The sequence below is a fragment of the Amblyraja radiata genome, chromosome 16 (assembly GCF_010909765.2).
Source record: "Amblyraja radiata isolate CabotCenter1 chromosome 16, sAmbRad1.1.pri, whole genome shotgun sequence".
Taxonomy (NCBI): Eukaryota; Metazoa; Chordata; class Chondrichthyes; order Rajiformes; family Rajidae; genus Amblyraja; species Amblyraja radiata.
In genome coordinates this window covers 34,882,325-34,908,023 of record NC_045971.1, presented here as the reverse complement: position 1 = coordinate 34,908,023, position 25,699 = coordinate 34,882,325, and the positions used below count along the sequence as shown (strand labels likewise).

General features: G+C 45.8%; 1 protein-coding gene across 1 annotated transcript in view; it reads left to right on the top strand.

Moving 5' to 3' along the window:
* LOC116982116 (myosin light chain kinase, smooth muscle-like) overlaps positions 1–25,699 on the top strand; it is a 91,198-nt gene that overhangs the window by 34,311 nt on the left and 31,188 nt on the right. Inside the window, exons 3-5 of the mRNA XM_033035442.1 lie at positions 3,171–3,323; positions 7,351–7,554; positions 13,151–13,253. Coding sequence (XP_032891333.1) covers positions 3,171–3,323; positions 7,351–7,554; positions 13,151–13,253 — 460 coding nt within the window. The remainder of the gene's footprint in view (positions 1–3,170; positions 3,324–7,350; positions 7,555–13,150; positions 13,254–25,699) is intronic.

The following is a 25,699-nucleotide window of genomic DNA, read 5'->3' as shown; positions in this document are numbered from 1 at the left end:
CCTGGTTTGGGAGCTGCAAGGCTTATGAGCAAAACCAACTTCACAGGATAGTGAAGACAGCCAGTAGGATCATTGGTGCCCCACTCCCCTTTCTGTTGGAGATCTATAAGAAGCGGAGCATCAGCAGAGCCATCTCCATTATCAAGGACCCCTATCATCCATCACACCACATCTTCCCCATTCTGCCATCAGGGAAGAGGTACAGGAGCATCAGCTGCAAAACCAGCAGGATGCTACACAGCTTCTTTCCACAGGCAATAAGACTGGTTAACGGACTGTGTCCCCTCCCCATATATCATACACCAACACATCTAACCTCGCCCATACTTTGACAGTTAGGCACCTGTCAAAGCAAAGCCACTGTTCGGTCTGAAGGTCTGTTTTTATTTCAATTATTAGGCCTATTTTAGATATGGTAATTTTAATTTTTAAAGCTATATGTATTTATTCTGTTTTTATTAACTGCACTGATGGGAACTGATTGAGAAACAATGTTTTTGTTTCATCTGTGTATGTAAGTACTCAGTTAAAATGACATTAAAGTAAATACTGAATACTGAAATGGATAATGAATACTGGATATGTGAAATGCTTTAGTCAGAATTTTGACATGTTAAGTGACTGGATTTCGTTTTAGTTTAGTTTGGAGATACAGTGCGAAACTGGTCCTTCGACCCATCAAGTCCCTGCCAACCAGCGATCCACGCATGCTAACATTACCCTACACACTAGGAACAATTTATAATTTTACCAAAGCACTTAACCTACAAACCTGTACATATTTGGAGTGCGGGAGGAAACCAGAGATCCTGGAGAAAACCCATGCTGGTCACAGGGTGAACGTACAAAGTCCATACAGTTGATTTGGTGATTGGCTGATAATCTTAGCACCTACGGAAGTGGCGGTGCTGTTGAACGGCTGCGGCTCGCCTGCAGTCCGTCTGTCTTTACTTTTGTTGTTGTTTTTTTTTGTCTTGTTTTAGTCAAATTTTAGTTATTAGGTTGTGTTATGTGTGGGGGGGGGGGCTGAAACATGGTTTTCTGTCTCCCTTCGGGGGAATGCGACTCTTTCTGTCGTATCCCCCCTTCTCTGCCTCCGTCTGCGCTGAGGCCTAATTGCGGAGCTGGCGGCCTCCAACTGTGACCGACCTCGAAGCTTCGGAGGCAGAGCGAGCCAGGACTTACCAACGCGAGGCTGGCCGAATTTGGAACTGTGGCGGCGTTCCAGTGGCAGCGGCACGACTCGGGGCTGAGGCTGTGCTCCGGTGAGGGCGGCACGACTCGGGGCTGAGACGGCGCTGCGGTGAGGGAGGCACGACTCGGGGCTGAGACGGCGCTCCGGTGAGGGCGGCACGACTCGGGGCTGAGACGGCGCTGCGGTGAGGGCGGCACGACTCGGGGCTGAGACGGCGCTCCGGTGAGGGCGGCCCGACTCGGGGCTGAGACGGCGCTCCGGTGAGGGCGGCCCGACTCGGGGCTGAGACAGCGCTCCGGTGAGGGCGGCACGACTCGGGGCTGAGACGGCGCTCCGGTGAGGGTTGCCCGACTCGGGGCTGAGACGGCGCTCTGGTGAGGGTGGCCCGGCTCGGGGCTGAGACGGCGCTCCGGTGAGGGCGGCCCGACTCGGGGCTGAGACGGCGCTCCGGTGGCTGAGGCAGCGTTCCGGTGGCGCTGACTTGAATCCGGGGCTCGGCCGCGGGCCAGTGGACGACATCGTCGGGAACTAGCAGGTCACAGGCTGGTGCCTGTTTTCCGGAGCTCCCGCGGCAACAGCTGCGTCCACTGGACTGGAGGGCGGCAGCTTCGACCACCCCAGGCCGCGGAGCTTGAACCGGCCCGTTCGCGGAGCTCGGTTGAGCCGCAGGACTGACTACCATCGTCCGGTGGGGTATCAACATATCGCCTCAGCGCAGGGAGAATGAGGAGGGAAGAGACAGTAACTTTAAGACTTTTGTCTCCATCACAGTGAGGAGGTGCCTGGTGAACTCACTGTGGTGGATGTTAATTTGTGTTTATTGTGTGTTTTGTTGTTTATTATTATATGTATGGCTGCAGGCAACGACATTTCGTTCAGACCGAAAGGTCTGAATGACAAATAAAGGATCTAATCTAATCTAATCTATGGATTTCCTCACTCTTTAAATGACTGCCGGCTTGTAGGTCAGTTGGCTTCTTTAAATTGTCCCTCGTGTATGGGATAGAATTAGAGTATGTATGATTGTTGGTCGGTGCAGACTCAGTGGGCCGGGGGGCCTGTTTCCACGCTGGAGCTCTAAAACTAAAAGTAAAACACGAATGCTACCATCGCATATCAGGCACAATAATTGGTACATGCTGAAGCCACAGTAGATGACGATGAAGCATTGCGATTCCTACACAATGCAGGCATCTTTAATCAACTGGATAATTGATTGCACACAATGAGGTATCAATGTCCAGGTGAACAATCACCAGCAGCCAAAATTGGACACATCAAAATCCCAATCACAGTTCTTGGCCACATGCAAATGCAATTACTTGATCCATGAATGGGTGTGAACTGCTGGAGAGTGTGTTGCTTTCCTACAATAATAGGTAGCAATAAATTCCCAGGCTATATTAATTTTTAATTGTATCTTCAGTGGATTGCATATTACATGAGGTTGATATTAGCAGGACTACGATTGCTTGGTGGTGGGTTAGGATAAGTGTAAGACAGGATGTGAGTGTTTAGCATTTGAGTGTTGAATTAATCTTCTGTGATTTCCCTTACTTAGTAGATATTTACGTAGTTAGCTGCTAAGTAGTGCTTAGCATAGGTGGTGGGAGCAGGTATTGAGGGGGTTGGTTCAGGGACACCAGAACTAACTGTGTCTTCCTTAGGTGTTGTGGGCCTAACTCAATGAAACACCAATGAAGGGATGTGCTCACTTGATAACCCCAATGATATACTGGCATCTACACGCCTAGGTTTATGTGCTTGTTAACATGCTGATAACTTATTATTGAATATAGAGTTAGTCACTGTCCCTGGCATGTGCATATCGGCAGTTTAGATACTACTTTGGCTTTGGGGTGGTTTTCTTAGTTGAGCACTTATCCTGATGTTATAGCTCAAGTGTTTTGTGTTTTAATAGTAATTGACATTTGTTGATGAATGGTATGTCTGATAACCTTCTGGTCTGTTTCAGGTAAGGCTGCAAAGTTTGGCCGTGCTTCTGTCAGTGATGGTGTTGCTCAGTGGGTGATTGAGGACTGCTTGCCAGAGGATGCTGGCACGTATGTGTGTGTTGCAGAAAGTCCCTGGGGAAGAGTATCAAGCAGTGCAACAGTGACCATTCAAGGTAAGTGAGGTCTCTGCAGGATCTAGTCCAATGATTGATTCCAAATCATTACTATAACCGGCACAGTGGTGCAGCGGTAGAGATGCTGCCTTACAACGCCAGAGACCTGGCTTTGATCCTGACTATGGGTGTTGTCTGTACGCTGTTTGTATGTCCTCCCAGCCCTGATTGGTCTTGGTCTTTTCTCTCCTCCACCTCTCCGGCTCAACCCCTATTTTCAGTTTGACGAATGGTCCCATCCCGACCCTATCCTTTTTCTCCGGAGATGCAACCTTTCTTTATTAATTTCCCCGACTAAGATCATCACAGTGCCACAGCGGCAGAGTTGCTGCCTTACAGCGCCAGAGACCAGGTTCCATCCTGACTACAATTGCTCTCTGTACGGAGTTTGTACGTTCTCTCCGTGACCGCGTGGGTTTTCTCCGGTTGCTCCAGTTTCCTCCCTCATTACATCTGTAAAGTAATTAGAGCTTAACATCTGTAGTTAGAAAATTACTAATGGGTATTCTGAGGAATAGGATATAGAGGGATTTAGACAGACAAAGGTTGATTAGGGATAGTCAAAATGGGTTTGTTCGTGGGAGTTCGAATCTCACAAGTCTGATTGAGTTTTTTTGAAGACGTGACCAAAAAGGTTGATGAGGGCAGAGGTAAAGATAATGTATACATGGACCTCTGTAAAACATTCAACAAGGTACCAACTCCAGTTTAAATTCCATTTGGAATATTTTGGAGGACCAAGAAACCAATAAACCAACCAAGGTAGGCTGCTCTGGAAGGTTAGATCACATGGGATCCAAGGAGAGATAACTGAGTGGATAGAAAATTGGCTTAATGGAAGGAAGCAGAGGGTGATGGTGGAAGGTTGCTTCTTGGACTGGAGGCCTGTGACTAGTGGTGTGCCTCAGGGTTCTGTGCTGGGCCCGTTACTGTTTGTCATCTATATCAAAAATTTGGATGAGAACATACATGGTAAGATTATTAGCAATGTTGCAGATGATACAAAAGTGGGTGGTTTTGCATATAGTGAAGATGGTTGTGAAAAATTGCAACCCGATCTTGATCAATTGGCCAAGTGGGCTGAGGAATGGTTGATGGAATTTAATACAGAGAAATGTGAGGTGTTTCATTTTGGTCGTGCAGCGTAAGTTCACAAGATTTATCCTTGGGATGGCGGGACTGTCATATGAGGAAAGATTGAAAGACTAGGCTTGCATTCATTGGAGTTTAGAAGTATGAGGGGGGATCTTATAGAAACATATAAAATTATAAAAGGACTGGACAAGCTGGATGCAGAAAAAAATATTCCCAATGTTGGGACCAGGGGCCACAGTCTTAGAATAAAGGGGAGGCCATTTAGGACTGAGGTGAGAAAAAACGTTTTCACCCAGAGAGTTGTGAATTTGTGGAATTCCCTGCCACAGAGGGCAGTGGAGGCCAAATCACTGGATGGATTTAAGAATTAGATAGAGCTCTAGGGGCTAGTGGAATCAAGGGATATAGGGAGAAGGCAGGCACGGGTTATTGATTGGGGACGATCAGACATGATCACAATGAATGGTGGTGCTGGCCCAAGTGCCGAATGGCCTCCTCCTGCACCTATTTTCTGTTTTTATTTTGTGAAGTCTAACATGAGCTGGACCTACACGGTGAATGATAGGGCTGTTGCAGAGCAGAGGGATCTAGGAATGCAGGTGCACAGTTCCCTCAAGGTGGAGTCGCGGGAAGATTGGGTTGTCAAAAAGGCTTTTGGCACATTGTCCTTCATCAGTCAGAGTAAAGAAGTTGGTAGGTCATGTTGTAGTTAGATACGACATTGGTGAGGCCACATTTAGAGTTATTGTGTTCAGTTCTGGGCACTGTTTTAGCAAAGATGTTGTCAATTTGGAAGGGTACAGAGAAGCTTTACGAGAATGTTGCCAGGACAAGAGGCAGTGAGCTATAGGCAGAGGTTAAGTAGGCTGGGACTCTATTCCTTGGAGCACAGGAGGATAAAGTTTTTTCTCACCTCAGTCTTAAATGACCTCCCCTTTATTCTTAGACCGTGGCCCCTGGTTCTGGAATCGCCCAACATTGGGAACATTTTTCCTGCATCTAGCTTGTCCAGTCCTTTTATAATTTTATATGTTTCTATAAGATCTCCCCTCATCCTTCTAAACTCCAGTGAATACAATCCTAGTCTTTTCAATCTTTCCTCATATGACAGTCCCGCCATCCCAGGGATCAATCTCTTGAACCTACACTGCACTGCCTCAATCACAAGGATATCCTTCCTCAAATTAGGAGACCAAAACTGTACACAATACTCCAGATGTGGTTTCACCAGAGCCCTATACAACTGCAGAAGAACCTCCTTACTCCTATACTGAAATCCTCTTGTTATGAAGGCCAACATTCCATTAGCTTTCTTCACTGCCTGCTATACCTGCACGCCAACTTTGAGTGACCGGTGTACAAGGATGCCCAGGTCTCGCTGCACCTCCCCCTTACCAAACCTAACCCCATTGAGATAATAATCTGCCCCCTTGTTTATGCCGCCAAAGTGGATAACCTCACATTTATCTATATTATACTGCATCTGCCATGCATCTGCCCACTCACTTAACCTGTCCAGGTCACCCTGCAACCTGCCTAACATCCTCTTCACAGTTCACACTGCCACCCAGCTTTGTGTCATCCTCATACTTGCTAGTGTTGCTCCTAATTCCCTCTTCCAAATCATTAATATATATGGTAAACAGTTGCGGCCCCAACACCGAGCCTTACGGCACTCCACTCGCCACTGCCTGCCATTCTGAAAAGGACCCATTCACTCCTACTCTTTGCTTCTGGTCTGCCAACCAATTTTCTATCCATGTCAACATCCTACCATGTGCTCTAATTTTAGTCACCAGTCTCCCGTGCTGGACCTTATTAAAGGCTTTCTGAAAGTCTAGATACACTATATCCACTGGCACCCCCTTCATCCATTTTACTTGTCACATCCTCAAAAAATTCCAGAAGATTAGTCAAGCATGATTTCCCTTTCATAAATCCATGTTGACTTGGACTAATCCTTTTACTGCTATCCAAATGCCCCATTATTACCTCTTTAATAATTGACTCCAGCATCTTTCCCACCACCAAAGTCAGGCTAACTGGTCTGTAATTCCCCGTTTTCTCTCTCGCTCCTTTCTTGAATAGTGGGATAACATTAGATATCCTCCAATCCACAGGAACTGATCCTGAATCTATTGAACATTGGAAAATGATCACCAATGCGTCCATTATTTCTGGATCCACCTCCCTGAGGACCCTGGGATGCAGACCATCAGGCCCCGGGGATTTATCATCCTTCAATCCCATTAGCCTATCCAATACTATCTCTCGCCTAATGAAAATTTATTTCAGTTCCTCGACCCCCTTAGATCCTCTGTCCTCCAGTACATCTGGGAGATTGGTTATGTCTTCCTTAGTGAAGACGGATCCAAAGTACCTATTCAACTCGTTTGCCATTTCCTTGTTGCCCATAATAATTTCACCTGTGTCTGCCCTCAAGGGACCCACATTTGACTTTGCTACTCTTTTTCCCTTAACATTTCTAAAGAAGCTTTTACTGTCCTTCTTTATATTCCTGGCCAGCTTCCCCTCGTACTTCATCTTCTCAGCTCGTATTGCCCGTTTTTCCCCTTCTGTTGTCCTATGAAAGTTTCCCAATCCTCTGGCTTCCGGCTACTCTTTGCTATGTTATACCCCCATCCTCTTCATCCTCTTCAAACACTGGTCTGCTGCGCCTTTATTTCCTGCAGTATTTGGTTCTGAGCAGATGGAGCACAACAAAACTCAGCAATCCTCGAATCACCTGACGTGCTCCATATGTGGACAGCTTGGTCATCAATGCAGTCAGCAATCTAGCAAAAATAAAAATTGCACTGAATAAAGCAGTGGTGAGGCATCCTTTACACAGGGAAAGCCTACTTTATTCTCTTTGCTTTGGGTTGTAAGAACAGATTCTGATGAATACTAAGATATGCCCTTTGCTTAACAGACTTTGAAACGCTTCAACGGTCAAAACAGTTACCCAAAGAGTTGAAAAGTACTAACTGTGAGGGCGGCTTTGGTAAAACCCATTCAGGACATGGAGCAAGTGGTTACAGCTTGCAATGCCAGGGTGAAAAGGCACCATTTTCACCAGGTCTTTTGTGTTCAGAAGATAGGAATCAAAAGATGAAGAGCAAAAGTTTTCCTAACGGTAATGCTTAATATTTTGTCTGCTTTACCTTAGCTGTAATTACGAGTTATTGTGTGGAGTTATCTGTGCTTCCAAATGCATCTTCACTTTATGTCAACCAGCCAGATGAAGAAGAGTCTCAACCCAAAAAGTCACCTCTTCCTTTTGTCCAGAGATGCTGACTGACCTGCTGAGTTACTCCAGCATGTTGTGTCTATCTTCAGCCAGATATGACTCTATTTCTTCCCTCCTGTGATTATTTATTTACTTTCCAATGTTAAACTCATTTTGTTTGCTCTTCCTGAATAGGTGTTGACACTTTAATCAAGAAATCCCTTTGCTGCAAAAGTGAAGCAGTGCAGTGCGGTTGAAAATGCTTTTGAAAATAGGTGTAGGAGGAGGCCATGCAGCCCTTCGAGCCAGCACCGCCATTCATTGTGATCATGGCTGATCGTCCCCAATAAAGCTTTGCTTCACAGTGTTAGCCAAACTGTTTGTTGTCATAGTAGTTCGCAGGGAATTCAACGAGCAACTTCTTAGCAGGTTTCTCATTGTCATTCCCTCCTCTTTGTTGGGTGAGCAACTCCCTCCACAAATGATCTCACCTGCAGTGTGATACCCAATCCTCGACAGTTTTGATCGCAGCTCTGGCTTTTCCAGTTTTCTGGGTTTTGGAGCAGAGCTGTAACCCTCAGACCCAACTCCCCAGAACAGCAGAGTAGATCTCTGCATCTGGATAAGGTACGTTCATGCCAACAACATCCTCCCATTACCATTTTACCTTCAGGGAACACTCTTCTTGATAGATACAAAAAGCTTGAGTCACTCAGCAGGTCAGGCAGCAACTCTGGAGAAAAGGAGTAGGTGACGTTTCAGGTCGTGAACATTTTTCAGACTGAGAGTCAGGGGAGAGGGAACTGAGAGAAATGAAAAGGTACATTGAACAAATTAATGAGAGATATGCAAAAAAGACAGATCAAAACCAGCAACCATGATCAAGGAAAGGTGGAACCCACAGTGGTCCATAGTAGGGGAAGGTGTGCTAACAAGTGATACAAACAGTGAAACTGAACAGGACGACAGTGAAACGAGTACGACGACTAGGGCGGCGGATGGACGTGGATGAGATCACTTCACCCACTGGGCTCTGGCTGCGTTAATGGCCTTGAGTGGACCTCATGTGTGAGAACCATCTTGGGAAGAGTCGAGCTGCTGAAGCCAACGTCCGACCATGATCTACCAATGGTATTTCCCCAATGTTGTGTGCTGTGCAAGGAGGATTATTTCCTTTGTAAAGATGATGGTGGTGTAGAAGGTCTGAAATCTTCACTCACACCTGGAATTGGATTCTCCATTATCATGGACAAAACATACCACGAAAGTGCATTAAATGTCATTAACCCATTGCTCTTCCAACAATTGGTTTAAGAGTCATGTCTAGATTCATAAATAGTTAATATTTTTAGTTTCACATGGCAAACTAAACAAAGGACAGATGGGCAATTGGTTTGTACAGAATAATCAAAGAACAGTAGAAGCCACAAAGATTTGCAAGCAGAGCGAAACAAAACAGATAAGATGATTGGGGAGGAGTAGGTGGTGGTTTAAATTGGACCTGATGCAGATCATGGAAGATCGTTTTGGAGCTGACATCATCCAGTCATGGAGAATGCTGGACTGCAGGTCCAAAGCAACAACATGTCTGACACTGGAACCCTGTAGTTGAGCACTGTGGACCCAGTTACAGAGAGGCCAGCAAATCCACAAAACGCCACTGGCAAACTGCACTTGTAAAGACAAAATGGTAAATGGTGAATGGTGCAAGCACTGGAATCAATGAGAGGAATTTAGAGATACAGCGCAGAAACTGACGCTTCAGCCCACCTAGTCTGTGCCGACCATCAATCCCTGCACACTAGCACTATCCTACACACAATGGGGCCATTTACAATTATACCAAGCAAACCATATTTACAATTACACCCTACAAACCTCTACGTCTTTGGAGTGCGGGAGGAAACCGGAGATTGCGGAAAAAACCCAGGCAGTCACAGGGAGAACGTACACACTCCATACAGACAGCACCCATTATCAGGATCGAACCTGGGTCTCTGGCACTGTAAGGCAGCAACTCTACCTCTGTACCAATGTGCCACCAGGTATCTTCAGGGTTTGAATGATATAACTCCTGCAATTCATAAAAAAGTTTTAAATAATCAGATTTGGTAATCGGAGAGAACCACAGAGCTGTCCAATGTATGCACAGAATTACATCTTTACAAAGTGAGATTACATGAAGATTACGTTCATATTCCTCCAGCTTCATTTACCGACGTGCTTCCTTCAGTCACCTCTTCATGCCTTAATTTCTTTTTGACAGATTTATCCCCTTCGAGGAAGAAGCTGCCTTCAAAATCAGGCGATCTTTCTTGTTTTCACTTCAACAAGTTGTGTTTGTTGTTGGAGCCCAGCCACGCTGCTAGCCCAGAAGGGCAGAATGGCTGTCTTGCAGGGGGCACTGTGGCTGCCTCAGCCCTGGAGTGTTGGAGTCTGACACTCAATGTTACCTGAAGCACATGATCACTGCTTCTCTTGGACTTCTCATTTTTAAAAATAATCAATTCCTCAATTTCAAACTGGAAATGGTTTAAATTAAGTTGTGCATTTGGGTTAATGTTGCCAAACATCAGCGCTCGGACTTCTCAGGTTTCCATTAAACTTCTGATCAAGCTTGTCGACAGTGGGGACATAAGACACTCATAGCTACATCCCTGTCGGGAGAGCGAGCTGACTGGGTGGAGAATTGGCTTTATGGAAGGAAGCATAGTGTGTTGGTGGAAGGATGTTGTTCAGCCTGGAGGCCCGTGACTGGTGGTGTGCCTCAGGATTGGTGCTGGGCCCACTGTTGTTTGTGCTTTATATTAACAATTTGGATGAAAATGTAAAGACATAATTAGTAAATTTGTAGATTACACTAAATTGGGTGGCATTGTAGATCAGTGGTTCTCAACCTTTTTTCAGTGATGTACCCCTGTGAAATATTTTTTCAGCCAAGTACCCCCTAACCAGCGCAAAAATATTTTAAAATCTCACGTACCCCCTGGAGTGCCTTCACGTACCCCCAGGGGTACGCGTACCCCCATTTGAGAACCACTGTTGCAGATAGTTATCAAAATTTACAGCAGGATCTTGATCGATTGGGCAAGTGGGCTGAAGAATGGCTAATTATGTTTAATAAAGATAAGTGCGAGGTGTTGAATATTGGGAAGTCAAACTGGGGCAGGAACTTCGCAGTGAATGGCAGAGCTCTGGAGAGTGTCGTAGAGCAGAGGGATCTAGGAGTGCAAGTACATAGTTCCCTAAAATGGTGTCACAGGTAGATATTGTGGTCAAGAAGGCTTTTGGTACATTGGCGTTCATTAGTCAGGGTGCTGAGTGTAGAGATAGACACAAAAAGCCGGAGTAACTCAGCGGGACAGGCAGCATTTCTGAAGAGAAGGAATAGGTGATGTTTCGGGTCGAGAAGAAGGGTCTGCCACACTGTGACTCTATCTGAGATCATTCTGGCATTGTTAGGAAAATCGAACAAAATCTGTCATTCAGTACGATTGTACAAACTGAAATTTAAATTTAAAATAAGTAAAATTTAAGTTAAAATTAAATTCGAAAATAAAAAACTTGAAATTAGCGCAGCGTATAGAGCTGCTGTCTCACAGTGCCAGAGATCCGGATTCGATCCATAGTTTGCACGTTCTCCCTGTGACTGTGTGGGTTTCCTCCGAGAATGTGTTTTTCCTCCCACATCCCACGGATGTGTGGGTTTGGAGGGTAATTGGCCCTCTGTAAATTACACCCAGTGTGTAGTGAGTGGGTGAGGAAGTGAGATAACATAGAATTTGTGAACGGGTGATCGATGGTTGGCGTGGGTGGGCCACAAAGGACCTGTTTCCATGCTGTCTCTCAGAAAAAAAGATTAAACACAGGAAGTTGGTTATGGAAACTACAAAACAGATATGTTTTGTCTGCTTGGTTAAATTGTAGATTACAATCATGCATAATTTAGGACATTTGCCTGTATTATTATGAAGAATATTACTATGAAGAAGTTCCAGAATTTAGGAGTGAGAGGTGGAAGAGTTAAAGTCACAGCATGGAAACAGGCCTTTGGCCTAACATTCCCGAAACATCCAAGATGCCATATCTATTTTGTCCCATCCGCCTGAGTTCGGCCCATATCCCCCTAACCAGGGGTGTCAAATTCGCAGCCCGCAGGCCGGATGCGGCCCGCGAAGGGGCCCGATCCGGCCCACAGGATGATTTCCCCGATGCCAGAGAGGCTACAGCTGTCCGCGGTGCCGGATCAGACGGCGTTCACGCGTGTGCGGCACAATCTGGCGCGCATGAAGTTGCATTTTGCCCCTGACCTAAACTTAGTTAAAATTAGTTTGACACCCCTGCCCTAAAACATTCCTATCCATATACTTTTCCAAATGTTGTTGTAGTACCTGCCTCAACTACCTCAGTATGCCATTATCTTGTCTGCCTAAACCTGGCAGCATGTTCCAGGCAGTCACCACCCTCTGGATAAAATAATAATAATAATAATAATAATAAATTAACTAAAAACACACACAAACAAACTTGCCCCAAATAGAACAAGTTGTCCTCCCCCTCCCTAACTAGCCCCATCCCTCTCTACCACCTCCCTCTCTACCCCCTCCCTCTCTACCCCCTCCATCTCTACCCCCTCCCTCTCTACCCCCTCCCTCTTTACCCCTTCCCCCACCCCTCTCTACTCCCTCCCCTCCCTCTCTACACCCTCCCTATCTACCACCTCTCCTTCTCTTCCCCTCCCTCTCTGCCCCCTCCCTCTCTGCCCCCACCTCCCTCTGCCCCCCTCCCTCTCTGCCCCCTCTCCCTCTCCACCTCCCCCCCCCCCTCTCCCTCTCTAGCAAATTAGTATTTTTCATTTGCTCCTTTCCCCCATCCCCCACCCTATACACTCACGCATAGCCCCCAACTGCGCAGGCGCAATGGGAGAGGGAGGGGGGTAGAGAAGGAGGGTAGAGGGAGGGGGAGGGGGATGGGGGTAGAGGTTGAGGGGCAGGGGGGGCGCGTGGCTTCACAGGGGAGGGCTGTTCCCCGAACGCAATACTCCACCACTCAACCATAGGTCCCAATCCTCTAATCCAGGCAGCATTCTGGTTTAGTTGAGAGATAATAAGGCCCTTTTGTGCACATAGAGAGGTGTATAAAATCATGAGAGGAATAGATTTGATGAGCGCAGAATCTATTACCTAGGGTAGGAGAATCAAGTAGAAGTAGATGTCATATTGAAATTGTAATTTAAGGATACAGTTTGGATCAGGACCTTTGGCCCAAATCCATGTTGAGCATACATAGTTCTATGTTATCCCGTTAATTACAGCAAGCCAATTAACCTACAAACCTGCACATCCTTGGGATGAGGAAACCGGATGAAACCCATGTGGTCACAGGGAGAACATGCAAACTCCACCCAGACAGCAACTGAGAATCATCCCCAGGCACTGTGAGACAGTAGCTCTACCAACTGTGCCACTGTGCCACACTTACACAGTTTTCTTTCTTTTTGAAGAAAACGAAGAGGAGGAGGAGGAGGAAGTGGTGGAGTTTTGTGTAACAATCAACACCTCTCAGAAGCTAACTGACCTGTATATACAGCAGGAGTGTCTTGGAGTGTAAGTACCTACATTGTGGCTCTATCTGTCCCACCGAGTGAGTCAATAAATGTATGCTGATGGGACCCCAAAATGCAATGGTCCGAATGAACATTTTTCAAAGTTAAATTTGTGTAGAAACAAGCAACGTAGCTGTGTTGATTGGCTGGCTTACAGAAGGAAAAAGCTTTGCTTTCAGTTGGAAACTGTCACTTCCTCAAGCTGAGCCAAAGTGCTTCGCAATCATAAATCGTTTGTGGTGGCGAATCTGCTGTGAGACTGTAAATGTGGCCGTCTATTTGTACATCTGATTACCCCCTGTTAACAGCTAAATGATCTGGATAATTGATGTTGGATGAAGGTTAAATATTGATTTTGGGTTGAGGAGGGAAATTTGCATCTCACGGGATCTTTGCATGTATCACACCTGGCTGTCAGGATGTACTGTCCCCAGCAGTGCAGCTCTATCTCAGTACTGCACTGAGGTTTCAATCCAGCTGGATTTTCAGGTATCTGGAGTGGATTTACATTGCAAAGCTTTGTGACCAGTGGTGGTTTGGGGAGAGGGGACTGTGGTGGGAGGTAAAAGGGTGGCTGAGAATGTGACCATCAAGCGTAGCCAATGATCCACATGTGAGAAAACCAGGCACTGTGGATGCTCGTCAATACACAAAAGGACACAAAGTGCTGGAGTAAATGGCCTGTTCCATTTATGTGTCCTTGGCACGCAAATTACACAACCTCGTGGTCGCGTTGAGGCGCACGGGCATCGTATGGCCGCGTGGGGCCGGTCCCACTTAGAAGCGCGGCGGGGTATGTAGTTGTGCGCGACATCGCACGGGGCTCCGAAATTTTTGTAGTGAACGAAATATTTGCGCGGCAACGGCCTGTCGCGGAACTGACGGCCAAAGTGGGACAGGCCCAAGACCCCGGCGTGACGCAACGTCTCACTTCCAACAGCAGCAGAAGCAGGCAAACGATCGCCGAACTCGGCCTGGGACTCACCCATGCTTCTCTCCAGAGATGCTGCTGGTCCCGCTGAGTTACTCCAGCTTTGCGTCCATCTTCAAATGACGTCACGCACTCCAGACGCTCTGGAGGTGCTGGATAGGTGACATTTCAGGTTGGGGCCCTTCCTCAGACCTCCAAAAATGAATTTTTTAATGTGAGCAAGGAATCAAATGGGGCAGAATATATAGGGCCATGCATTTTTGTTTGGGCATTGGATTTTTATTATAGTGGAATATAATGAGAAGAAAAGTTATTTCTCTATAAAGATTATTAATGTTAACAAAGAAATGTGGGATTAGAAAAAATAAATACCTTTAAAATCTAGAATAGTTGGGAAGTTAGGGACATGGAGTCTCAATTACCTCCTCTGATGGCTCGATTAATATATCTGCGTGAAAAATTGCCTACCAGGTTCCTGTTAAATCTTGCTCCCCTTATGGTCCGGAAGCTATAATGGCATGTTGGCTGTCATAACAAGAGGAGTTGAGTATTGGAGCAAAGTGATCCTTCTGATGGTTGTTTAGGGCCCTGGTGAGACCACAACTGGCGTATTGTGTGCAGTTTTGGTTTCCAAATTACAGGAAGGACATTCTTGCCGTTGAGGGAGTGCAGCGTACGTTTATGAAGTTAATTCCTGGGATGGCGGGACTGTCATATGATGAAAGACAGGCTAGAGGCAGGAAACATGTTCCTGATGTTGGGGGAATGCAATACCAGGGGCCACAGTTAAAGAATATGGGGTAGGCCATTTAGAACGGCCATTATTCCTCATTAGAGATGAGGAAAAACTTTTTCACCCAGTGAGTTGTGAATCTGTGGAATTCTCTGCCTCAGAAGGCAGTGGAGGCCGATTCGCTGGTTGCTTTCAAGAGAGATGTTACAAAATTTTGAGATTTAAAAAATCAAGTCTGCAATATCCCATCAGATAAAGCATAAAAGGAAGTTTAATTTGACACCTAATTCACTTTCATATCTTCAGTATTAAAAATGTTATGGCCATTTTCATACTCGGAAATTAGCATCTTGTTCCCTATTGCTTTTCCATTGACTTAACTCAAAAGCTGTGATCAAGGACAGTCAAATGCCCATAACTTTCTTAAAAATTAAGAGAACTGAAAGAAATTTTCAGTTATTATAGATTGAAGCATTCTGAAACAAATGTTAAACATTCTTACTTGGATGACCTGAAATTAAAGCATATAATTAGTTAGTTACCCAATTGTAGCTAATTACAAAATTCAATTACTACATCTAAACATCTATCCATTTCTTAAGAAAAGATTTACATTTTTAAATAGCCTAAATGTCCAAATAACATTCACACAAGAACTCACAATATAACATGATTTTTAAATCTCATTGTCATGAATTTATAGGCCAAATGGAAGGAATTTAGTATTTAATTGCTGTAAATTGATGGCCATTTAAATCATCTTGCGAGTGGGATTTTGTGAAACGCGATGGTTTGGAACGTTGCGGTTGCAGTGAATTTGAACCCCATGTCAGCAGGAAAAATACTGCCGGTTCGGATGGGCTCCAAGTCACCTTCTCGCAACTTAAAATTTTGATTAAAGGCATCTTAAGATACTTTTTAATGTAAAAATAAACAGCCTACCTTGCCTTGTCCCCTACATGAGATCCATCCCGTTGTCGGCGTTCACGGCTTTAGAAGATGATTTTTAATTTACTCTAACAATTAAATTATCCAACTTAGTTTAAAAATAAGTGCAGAGAACGGCAGTCGGAGTGATTTTTCTTGAGCAACTAAACAGGCTGACCAACATCGATTTAAACAGCCTGGAGAAAACGGCATTTTAAACCCGCCCCCCTCTCAAAAGCGCCAAAGCCGCGCACACGGGCAGTGACAGAACTGCAGCGCCGCTGAAAGTAAGTTTTGCAACATACCTATGTTAAGGGCCTGTCCCACTTTCACGACCTGATTCACAACCTTTTTTACTCGTGGACATTTTTCATCATGTTGAAAAAACGCCCCGACCTACTTGATACCACGAGTACCTACGACTAGCATCACAACCTGCTATGACCTACCTCCGACCTCCTACAACCTTGTGACGACCATGCTGCGAGTATGAGTCAAGGGCAAACTCGGCAGAGGTCGTGAATTAGGTCATGAAAGTGGGACAGGGGCTTTAGATAGAGCTCCTCAAGATAGTGGAGTCAAGGGATATGGGTAGAAGGCAGGAACGGGGTACTGATTGTGGATGATCAGCCATGATCACAGTAAATGGCGGTACTGGCTCGAAGGGCCAAATAGCCTACTCCTGCACCTATTATCTTAAGCTGATGTACTCTGATTTTTGATTCCCTACCCTGGGAATAATTTGTGCCTTCACCTTATCTTTAGTTTAGTTTAGAGATACAGCATGGAAACAGACCTTTTGGCTCAACAATTCTATGCTAACCAATGATCACTCGTTCACACTAATTCTTTGTTATCCTGCATTCACATCCTCTCCCTACACACTTCAAATTTGCAGAGGCCAATTAAACTATGGAGCCGTCCGTCTTTAGGATGTAGGAGGAAACCAGAGCACCCAGAGGAAACCCATACATTCACAAGGAGACCATGCAGACTCCATACAGGCAGCACTCGAGGTTAGGATTGAGCCTGGGATCTGGCGCTGTGAGGGAGCTTCTCTACCAGCTGCTCCACTGTGGCACCATATATCTATGGAAGATCATCCCTCAGCCTTCTGTACAACACAATCCTAGCCTGCCCAACCTCTCCCTTTAGCTCAGCGCCTCAATTCCTGACAAAATCCTCCTAAATCTCTACACACTTTCCAGCTTAATGACATCCTTCCCTATAGCAGTTGGACCAAAACTGAGCATGCCAAATACACCCTCACACATTATTCACACAACTGTAACACAATGTCCCAACTTCTACACTCACCAGGTTAATTTCCGGGATGGTGGGACTGTCATATGTTGATAGAATGGAGCAGCTGGGCTTATATACTCTGGAATTTAGAAGGATGAGAGGGATTCTTATTGAAACGTAAGATTATTAAGGGTTTGGACACGCTAGAGGCAGGAAACATGTTCCCGATGTTGGGAGAGTCCACAACCAGGGGCCACAGTTTAAGAATAAGGGGTAAGCCATTTAGAACGGAGATGAGGAAAACCTTTTTCACACAGAGGGTTGTGAATCTGTGGAATTCTCTGCCTCAGAGGGCAGTGGAGGCCGATCCTTTTAAAGATGGCGCCTGCCTGTGGTGACATTTGCAAAGCGGCCCAACAAAAAAGGATTATTTACAACTTCAATCAACTCACTTGAATGCACTAGCGATATTGCAGCTGCGGGAGCCCCCGATTGCAATCGTTCCCTCGATCGCTGGATAACACCTGACCCGACAGAAGATCGCAGGTACTGTACCTGGAAACTCCGGGATGACCTCCGGAGCCGACGGGCAGGATCTCCCAGGAGCAACGGTGCTGGAGCTGACGTTTGCGAGAGAACCCCTGTTTGTAACAGAGCTGCCGTCTGCAAGGGAATCCCCATTCCAGCGCAGGCTCGCAGAAACAGCAGGTACAGTAAGCACAGTACCTCAAAACTATGGGGAAGCCTCCATGTGTCTGGAAACGTGGCCGACGGGCAGGACTTCAGGTCAGACTGAAGCGCAGGGGACTTCGACCGCCTCTCCCTGGCCAACGTACAGTCACTAGAGAACAAAGTGGAAGACATAAGAGCAAGGCTGCTTTATCAAAGGGAGCTGAGGAAATGCTCTGTGTTCTGTTTCGCAGAGACATGGCTCACCCCCAGCTCCCCAGACTCAGCGGTCCAGCCTGATGGTTTCTCCATCCATCGCATGGTCCGTACACTGGCATCTGGGAAAGGGGGAGGAGGGGGAGTCTGCCTCATGGTCAACTCTCCGTGATGCTCAGACGTGGCAGTCCTGCCCAACTCCTGCTCTCCACACCTGGAACATCTGGTGATGAAGTGGCAGCAATTGAAGAGCGCACCCCATGAGGTGAGGACTGTTTCGAGCTGTTTGGGGGGGGGGGGGGGGGGGGGGCTGAGGAACAACTCCAGGACTGTTTGGAGTCTGTAGATGGGCAATGTTCAGGGACTTGGCAACGGACCTGAACGAATACGCCACAGTCGTTACAGACTTCATAAAGAAATGTGTGGAGGACTGCATCCCAAAAAAAACCTTCCAAGTGTTTCCCAATCAGAAGCCTTGGATGAACTATGAGATCCGCACTCTTCTGAAGACCAGACACCGGGCATTCATGTCCGAAGATACAGAGATCTACAAGAAGTCCAGACACGACCTTGGTAAGGTCATGAAAAAGGCCAAAAGGGACTTCTGCTCCAAGCTGGAGGGTGAGACAGATGTTCAGCAGCTGTGGCGGGGCTTGAATGCCATCATTTCCCACAATGCGAAATCAGGAGGCAGCTCAAATGTCAGCGAAGCAACACTACCTGACGAGCTCAATGCGTTCTACGCACGGTTTGATATGGAGAACACTGATGTACCTTCCCGAGCCCCCATTCGCCGTGATGGTATTTCAGTCACAGTCACAGTCATAGAGGTCGATGTCAGAAAATCCTTCAGAGGGGTGAACCCTCGGAAAGCACCTGGACCTGATGGTATATCCGGTCGTGTTCTGAAAACCTGTGCGAACCAACTGGCTGGAGTTTTTACGGACATTTTCAACCTCTCACTTCTGAGGTCTGAGGTTCCCACCTGTTTTAAAGGTCATCAATAATACCGGTGCCAAAGAAGAGCACGGTGACGTGCCTCAAAGACTATCAACCAGTGGCACTAATGTCTGTGGTGATTTGAGAGGCTGATCATGGCGCAAATCAATTCATACCTCGACATAAACCTGGACCCGCTGCAGTTTGCTTACCGCCACAACAGATCAACAGTGTATGCGATCTAGCTGGCTCTCCATTCCGCTCTGCACCACTTGGATATGTCAGGCTGTTATTCATTGACTACAGCTCGGCATTTAATACAATCATCCCCTCCAAGCTGGTTACCAAGCTCTCAGAACTGGGTCTCTGCGCATCCCTCTGCAATTGGATCCTCGACTTCCTCATTAGAAACATAGAAAATAAGTGCAGGAGGAGGCCATTCGGTCCTTCGAGCCATTCATTGTGATCATGCCTGATCGTCCCCAATCAATAACCCGTGCCTGCCTTCTCCCCATATCCCTTGATTCCATTAGCCCCTGGAGCTCTATCTAACTCTCTCAAATCCATCCAGTGATTTGGCCTCCACTGCCCTCTGTGGCAGGGAATGCCACAAATTCACAACTCTCTGGGTGAAAATGTTTTTTCTCACCTCAGTCTTAAATGGTCTCCCCTTTATTCTAAGACTGTAGCCCCTGGTTCTGGACTCGCCCAACATTGGGAACATTTTTCCAGCATCTAGCTTGTCCAGTCCTTTTATAATTTTATATGACTCTATAAGATTCCCCCTCATCCTTCTAAACTCCAGTGAATACAAGCCTAGTCTTTTCAATCTTACCTCATATGACAGCCACACCATCCCAGGGATCAATCTTGTGAACCTACGCTGCACTGCCTCAATCACAAGGATGTCCTTCCTCAAATTAGGAGACCAAAACTGTACGCAATACTCCAGATATGCTCTTGCCAGAGCCCTATACAACTGCAGAAGAACCTCTTTACTCCTATACTGAAATCCTCTTGTTATGAAGGCCAACATTCCATTAGCTTTCTTCACTGCCTGCTGTACCTGCACGCCAACCTTCAGTGACCGGTGTACAAGGACACCCAGGTCTCGCTGCACTTCCCCCTTACCTAACTTAACCCCATTGAGATAATAATCTGCCCCCTTGTTTTTTCCACCAAAGTGGATAATCTCACATTTATCTATATTACACTGCATCTAACACGCATCTGCCCACTCACTCAACCTGTCCAGTTCACCCTGCAACCTCCTAACATCCTCTTCACAGTTCACACTGCCACCCAGCTTTGTGTCATCCGCAAACTTGCTAGTGTTGCTCCTAGTTCCATCTTCCAAATCATTAATATATATGGTAAACAGTTGCGGCCCCAACACCGAGCCTTGTGGCACTCCATTAGTCACTGCCTGCCATTCTGAAAAGGACCCGTTCACTCTTACTCTTTGCTTCCTGTCTGCCAACCAGTTTTCTATCCACATTAGCACCCTACCCCAATACCATGTACTCTAATTTTAGTCACCGGTCTCCTGTGCGGGACCTTATCAAAGGCTTTCTGAAACTCTAGATACACTACACCCACTGGCTCCCCTTCATCCATTTTACTTGTCACATCCTCAAAAAATTCTAGAAGATTAGTCAAGCATGATTTCCCTTTCATAAATCCATGTTGACTTGGACTAATCCTTTTACTGCTATCCAAATGCCCCATTATTACCTCTTTAATAATTGACTCCAGCATCTTTCCCACCACCAAAGTCAGGCTAACTGGTCTGTAATTCCCTGTTTTCTCTCTCGTTCCTTTCTTGAAATGTGGGATAACATTAGCTATCCTCCAATCCACAGGAACTGATCCTGAACCTATTGAACATTGGAAAATGATCACCAATGCGTCCACTATTTCTAGAGCCACCTCTCTGAGGACCCTGGGATGCAGACCATCTGATCCAGGGGATTTATCATCCTTCAGTCCCATTAGCCTACACAGTACTATTTATCGCCTAACGAACATTTCTTTCAGTTCCTCTACCCCCTTAGATCCTCTGTCCTCCAGTACTTCTGGGAGATTGTTTATGTCTTCCTTAGTGAAGACAGATCCGAAGTACCTGTTCAACTCTGCTGCCATTTCCTTGTTACCCATAATAATTTCACCCGTGTCTGCCTTCAAGGAACCCACATTTGACTTTGCTACTCTTTTTCCCTTAACATATCTAAACAAGCTTTTACTGTCCTTCTTTATATTCCTGGGCAGCTTCCCTTCGTACTTCATCTTTTCAGCCCGTATTGCCCGTTTTGTTTCCTTCTGTTGTCCTATGAAAGTTTCCCAATCCTCTGGCTTCCGGCTACTCTTGGCTGTGCTATACATCTTTTCTTTTAGTTTTATTCTATCCTTAACTTCTCTTGTCAGCCACGGTTGCCTCCTACTCCTCTTAGAATATTTCTTCCTTTTTGGAATGAAATAATCCTGTGTCTTCCGGATTATGCTCAGAAATTCCTGCCATTGCTGTTCCACCGTCATTCCTGCTAGTTTCCCTTTCCAGTCTACCTTGGCCAGCTCCTCTCTCATGCATTCATAATCCCCTTTGTTCAGCTGCATCACTGCCACTTCCGATTTAACCTTCTCCTTCTCAAATTGTTCACAGACCACAGTCTGTCTGTATTGGTGGAAATGTGTCAGCCTCGATACCAATCAGCATGGGAGCACCTCAAGGCTGCGTGCTCAGCCCCCTGCTGTACTCACTCTATACTCATGACTGCGTAGCCGGTCATTGTGCAAACTCCATCATCAAGTTACCCGACGACACCACTGTTGTGGGACGTATCACTGATGGAGACGAGTCAGAGTATAGAAGTGAGATCGACCGATTGACCAAATGGTTCCAGCACAGTAACCTGGCTCTCAATACCAGCAAAACGAAGGAATTGATATATCAACAGGTCGATGGTGGAAAGGGTCAAGAGCTCAAATTCCTGGGCGTGCATATTTCCGAAGATCTCTCCTGGTCCCAGAACACTGATGCAATTATAAAGAAAGCACATCAGCGCCTCTACTTTCTGAGAAGATTACGGAGAGTCGGTATGTCAAGGAGGACTCTCTCGAACTTCTACATATGCACAGTAGAGAGCATGCTGACCGGTTGCATCGTGGCTTGGTTCGGCAACTTGTGCGCCCAGGAGCAGAAAAGACTGCAAAAAGTTGTAAACACTGCCCAGGCCATCATCGGCTCTGACCTCCCTACCATCGAGGTATCTACCACAGTCATAGAAACATAGAAAATAGGTGCAGGAGGAGGCCATTTGGCCCTTCGTACCTGCACTGCCATTCATTGTGATCATGGCTGATCATCCACAATCAGTAACCCGTGCCTGCCTTCTCCCCAGATCCCTTGATTCCGTGAGCCCCTAAAGCTCTATCTATTAAATTCATCCAATTCCACAAATTTATAACTCTCTGGGTGAAAAATATTTTTTCTCATCTCAGTTTTAAATAGCCTCCCCTTTATTCTTAGACTGTGGCCCCTGGTTCTGGACTCACCAAAGATTGGGAACGTTTTTCCTGCATCTAGCTTGTCCAGTCCTTTTATAATTTGATATGTTTCTATACGAACCCCTTTCATCCTTCTAAACACCAGTGAATACAAGCCCAGTCTTTCCAATCTTTCCTCATATGACAGTCCCGCCATCCTGGGGATTAACCTCATGATGGCGGTACAGTTCAAAAATGCAACTCCTCATACTTATAGAATGTAGAACAGTACAACAGAAGAACGGGCCCTTTCACCCACAATGTTTGTGCCGAACATGATTAACTTGACATCACCTGCCTGGACATAATCCATATGCCTCTATTCCCTGCACTTCCATGTGCCTATCCAAAGCCTTTTAAATGCCAGTATCATATCCACATTTCCACTCCCCTGGCAATGTATTCCAGGCCCCCACTTATCTCTGTGTAAAATATACTTGCCTCGCACATCTCCATTAAACTTTTCTCCTCTCATCTTTGAACTATGCCCCCTCTGCTGTTGGATATTTCCACCTTGGGAAATAGGTTCTAACTGTCTATCCTTTCTATGCCTCTCATAATTTTATCTACTTCTATTAGGTCTCCCCACAACCTCTGACATTCCCAAGAAAACAATCAAAGTCCATGTAACCTCTCCATGTAGATGAAACCCTCTAATCCAGGCAGCAATCTGGTAAACTCTCTGCAAAGTTTCCACATGTTTCCTGTAATTGGGTGACCAGAATTGCGATACTCCAAATGTGGCCGAACCACAGTCCTATAGAGTTGCATCATGACTTTCTGATTCTGATATTCAATGCTCCTAGAATGAAGGCAAGCATGCCATGTGCTTTCTTTACCATCCTATCTACTTGAGCCGCCACCTTGAGTGAACTTGGACATTAAACTCCATCAGGCATTGCTCAGTCCACTTGCCCAGCTGATCAATATCTTTGATAACCACCATCACTATCTACAATACCACTTTTCATGTCATCTACAAACTTTCTACAATCGTACCTTGTACATTCTCATCCAATTGTTAATTAAATAGAGAGAGTACAGAGGAGATTTACTAGAATGTTGCCTGGGTTTCAGCAACTAAGTTACAGAGAAAGGTTGAACAAGTTAGGGCTTTATTCTTTGGAGCGCAGAAGGTTAAGGGGGGACTTGATAGAGGTTTTTAAAATGATGAGAGGGATAGACAGAGTTGACGTGGAAAAGCTTTTCCCACTGAGAGTAGGGAAGATTCAAACAAGGGGACATGACTTGAGAATTAAGGGACTGAAGTTTAGGGGTAACATGAGGGGGAACTTCTTTACTCAGAGAGTGGTAGCTGTGTGGAATGAGCTTCCAGTGAAGGTGGTGGAGGCAGGTTCGTTTTTATCATTTAAAAATAAATTGGATAGTTATATGGATGGGAAAGGAATGGAGGGTTATGGTCTGAGCGCAGGTATATGGGACTAGGGGAGATTATGTGTTCGGCACGGACTAGAAGGGTCGAGATGGCCTGTTTCCGTGCTGTAATTGTTATATGGTTATATGGTTAAACCACGACAGCAGTGTGCCCAGTGCCTACCCTGATGCAGACCACTAGTCACAGGCCTCCCATCCAACAAAACAACCTTCCACAATCACCTTCTGTTTTGTTCCAAACAACCTACTCCAATCAACTAGTCCCACCTGCCTGCCTTTGGCCCATATCCCTTTAAACCTAATCCATGTACCTGTCGAAATGTCTTTTAAAAGTTGTTATAGTTTCTCCCTCAACTTCCTCCTCTGGCAGCTCATTCCATATACTCACCACCATCTTCAAAAAAGATTTGTGAGACACGATCACCCACGTACAAAACCATACTGACTATCGCTAATCAGCCCTTGTCTTTCGAAATGCTCTCCAGTAAATTGCCTATTACAGATGTGAGGCTCACTTGTCTACAGTTCCCTGGCTTTTCCTTTCAGCCCTTTTTAAATAGATGCACAGCATTAACTACCCTCCAGACATCCGACAACTCACCCATGTCCAACAATGATTCATATATCTCAGCTAGGTTCATAAGTTCATGTTGTCCTTGGGTTGTTCATAATTAGGCCATTCGGCCGATCAATTCTACTCTGTCATTAAATCATGGCTGATCTATCTTTCCCTCTCATCCCCATTTTCCTGCCTTCTCCCCACAACCCTTGACATCCTCACTAATTAAATAGGTCTTCCACAATTTTCTATCTAGCTTCCCATAGCATCCATATCTGATCAAGCTCAGGAGATTTGTCTAGATTTATGTGCCAGAGCATACTCGACCGTCATATAGACTGGCCTCAAGACATCCGCACTAACTCTCCCAAGTTCACTGGCCTTCATCTTTTTCTCCACTGTAAAAAACATGTGCTTATGAAATCTCTATATTGCCAGAGCTATTCCTGCTCTCTCTTTGCCCCCCTGTATTCCTTCTTATGCTCCTCCATCCCTCAAACTCCTCCAGGGATACACTTGATCCCAGCGACCATTGCCTGCCCAATGCCTCCTCTTTCCTGACAAGAGCCTCAATTTCTCATCATTCAGGCTTCCTTTCCCTTCAACCCTGCCTTGCCTTTCACTGTAACTGGAACATGCATGCCTTGAACTCTCATCATCACTTTTAAATGCATCCCACTGCTGGGCGTCTTTGCCTGGATAGGCAATCAACTATAACTTTGCCTACTCCAATCAACTATAACTTTTCTTCATCCATAACTTAAAGCTAATTAGCTGTGGTCGCTGGGCGCAAAAGGCTACACCAGTCTCTTGCCCATCCCAATTTCCTAAGCATAGATCAAGCTTTGCCCTCTTCCATGTAGGGCCCTCGACATATTGCCTAAAGGAACATTCCTGAATGCATTTGACAAATCCAACCTCCTCTAAACCCTTGACACTGTCGCAGTCACAGTCTATATTGGGAAAGTTAAAATCCCCTACTATGCCAACCCTATTAGTCTTGCAGCTGCCTGCAATCTCCCAGCATATTTGTTCTTCTAATTCCCGTTGATTATTTGACAATAGACAATAGGTGCAGGAGTAGGCCATTTGGCCCTTCGAGCCAGCACCGCCATTCAATGTGATCATGGCTGATCATCCACAATCAGTACCCCGTTCCTGCCTTCTCCCCATATCTCCTGACTACGCTATCTTTAAGAGCCCTATCCAGCTCTCTCTTGAAAACATCCAGAGAACCTGACTCCACCGCCCTCTGAGGCAGAGAATTCCACAGACTCACCACTCTCTGTG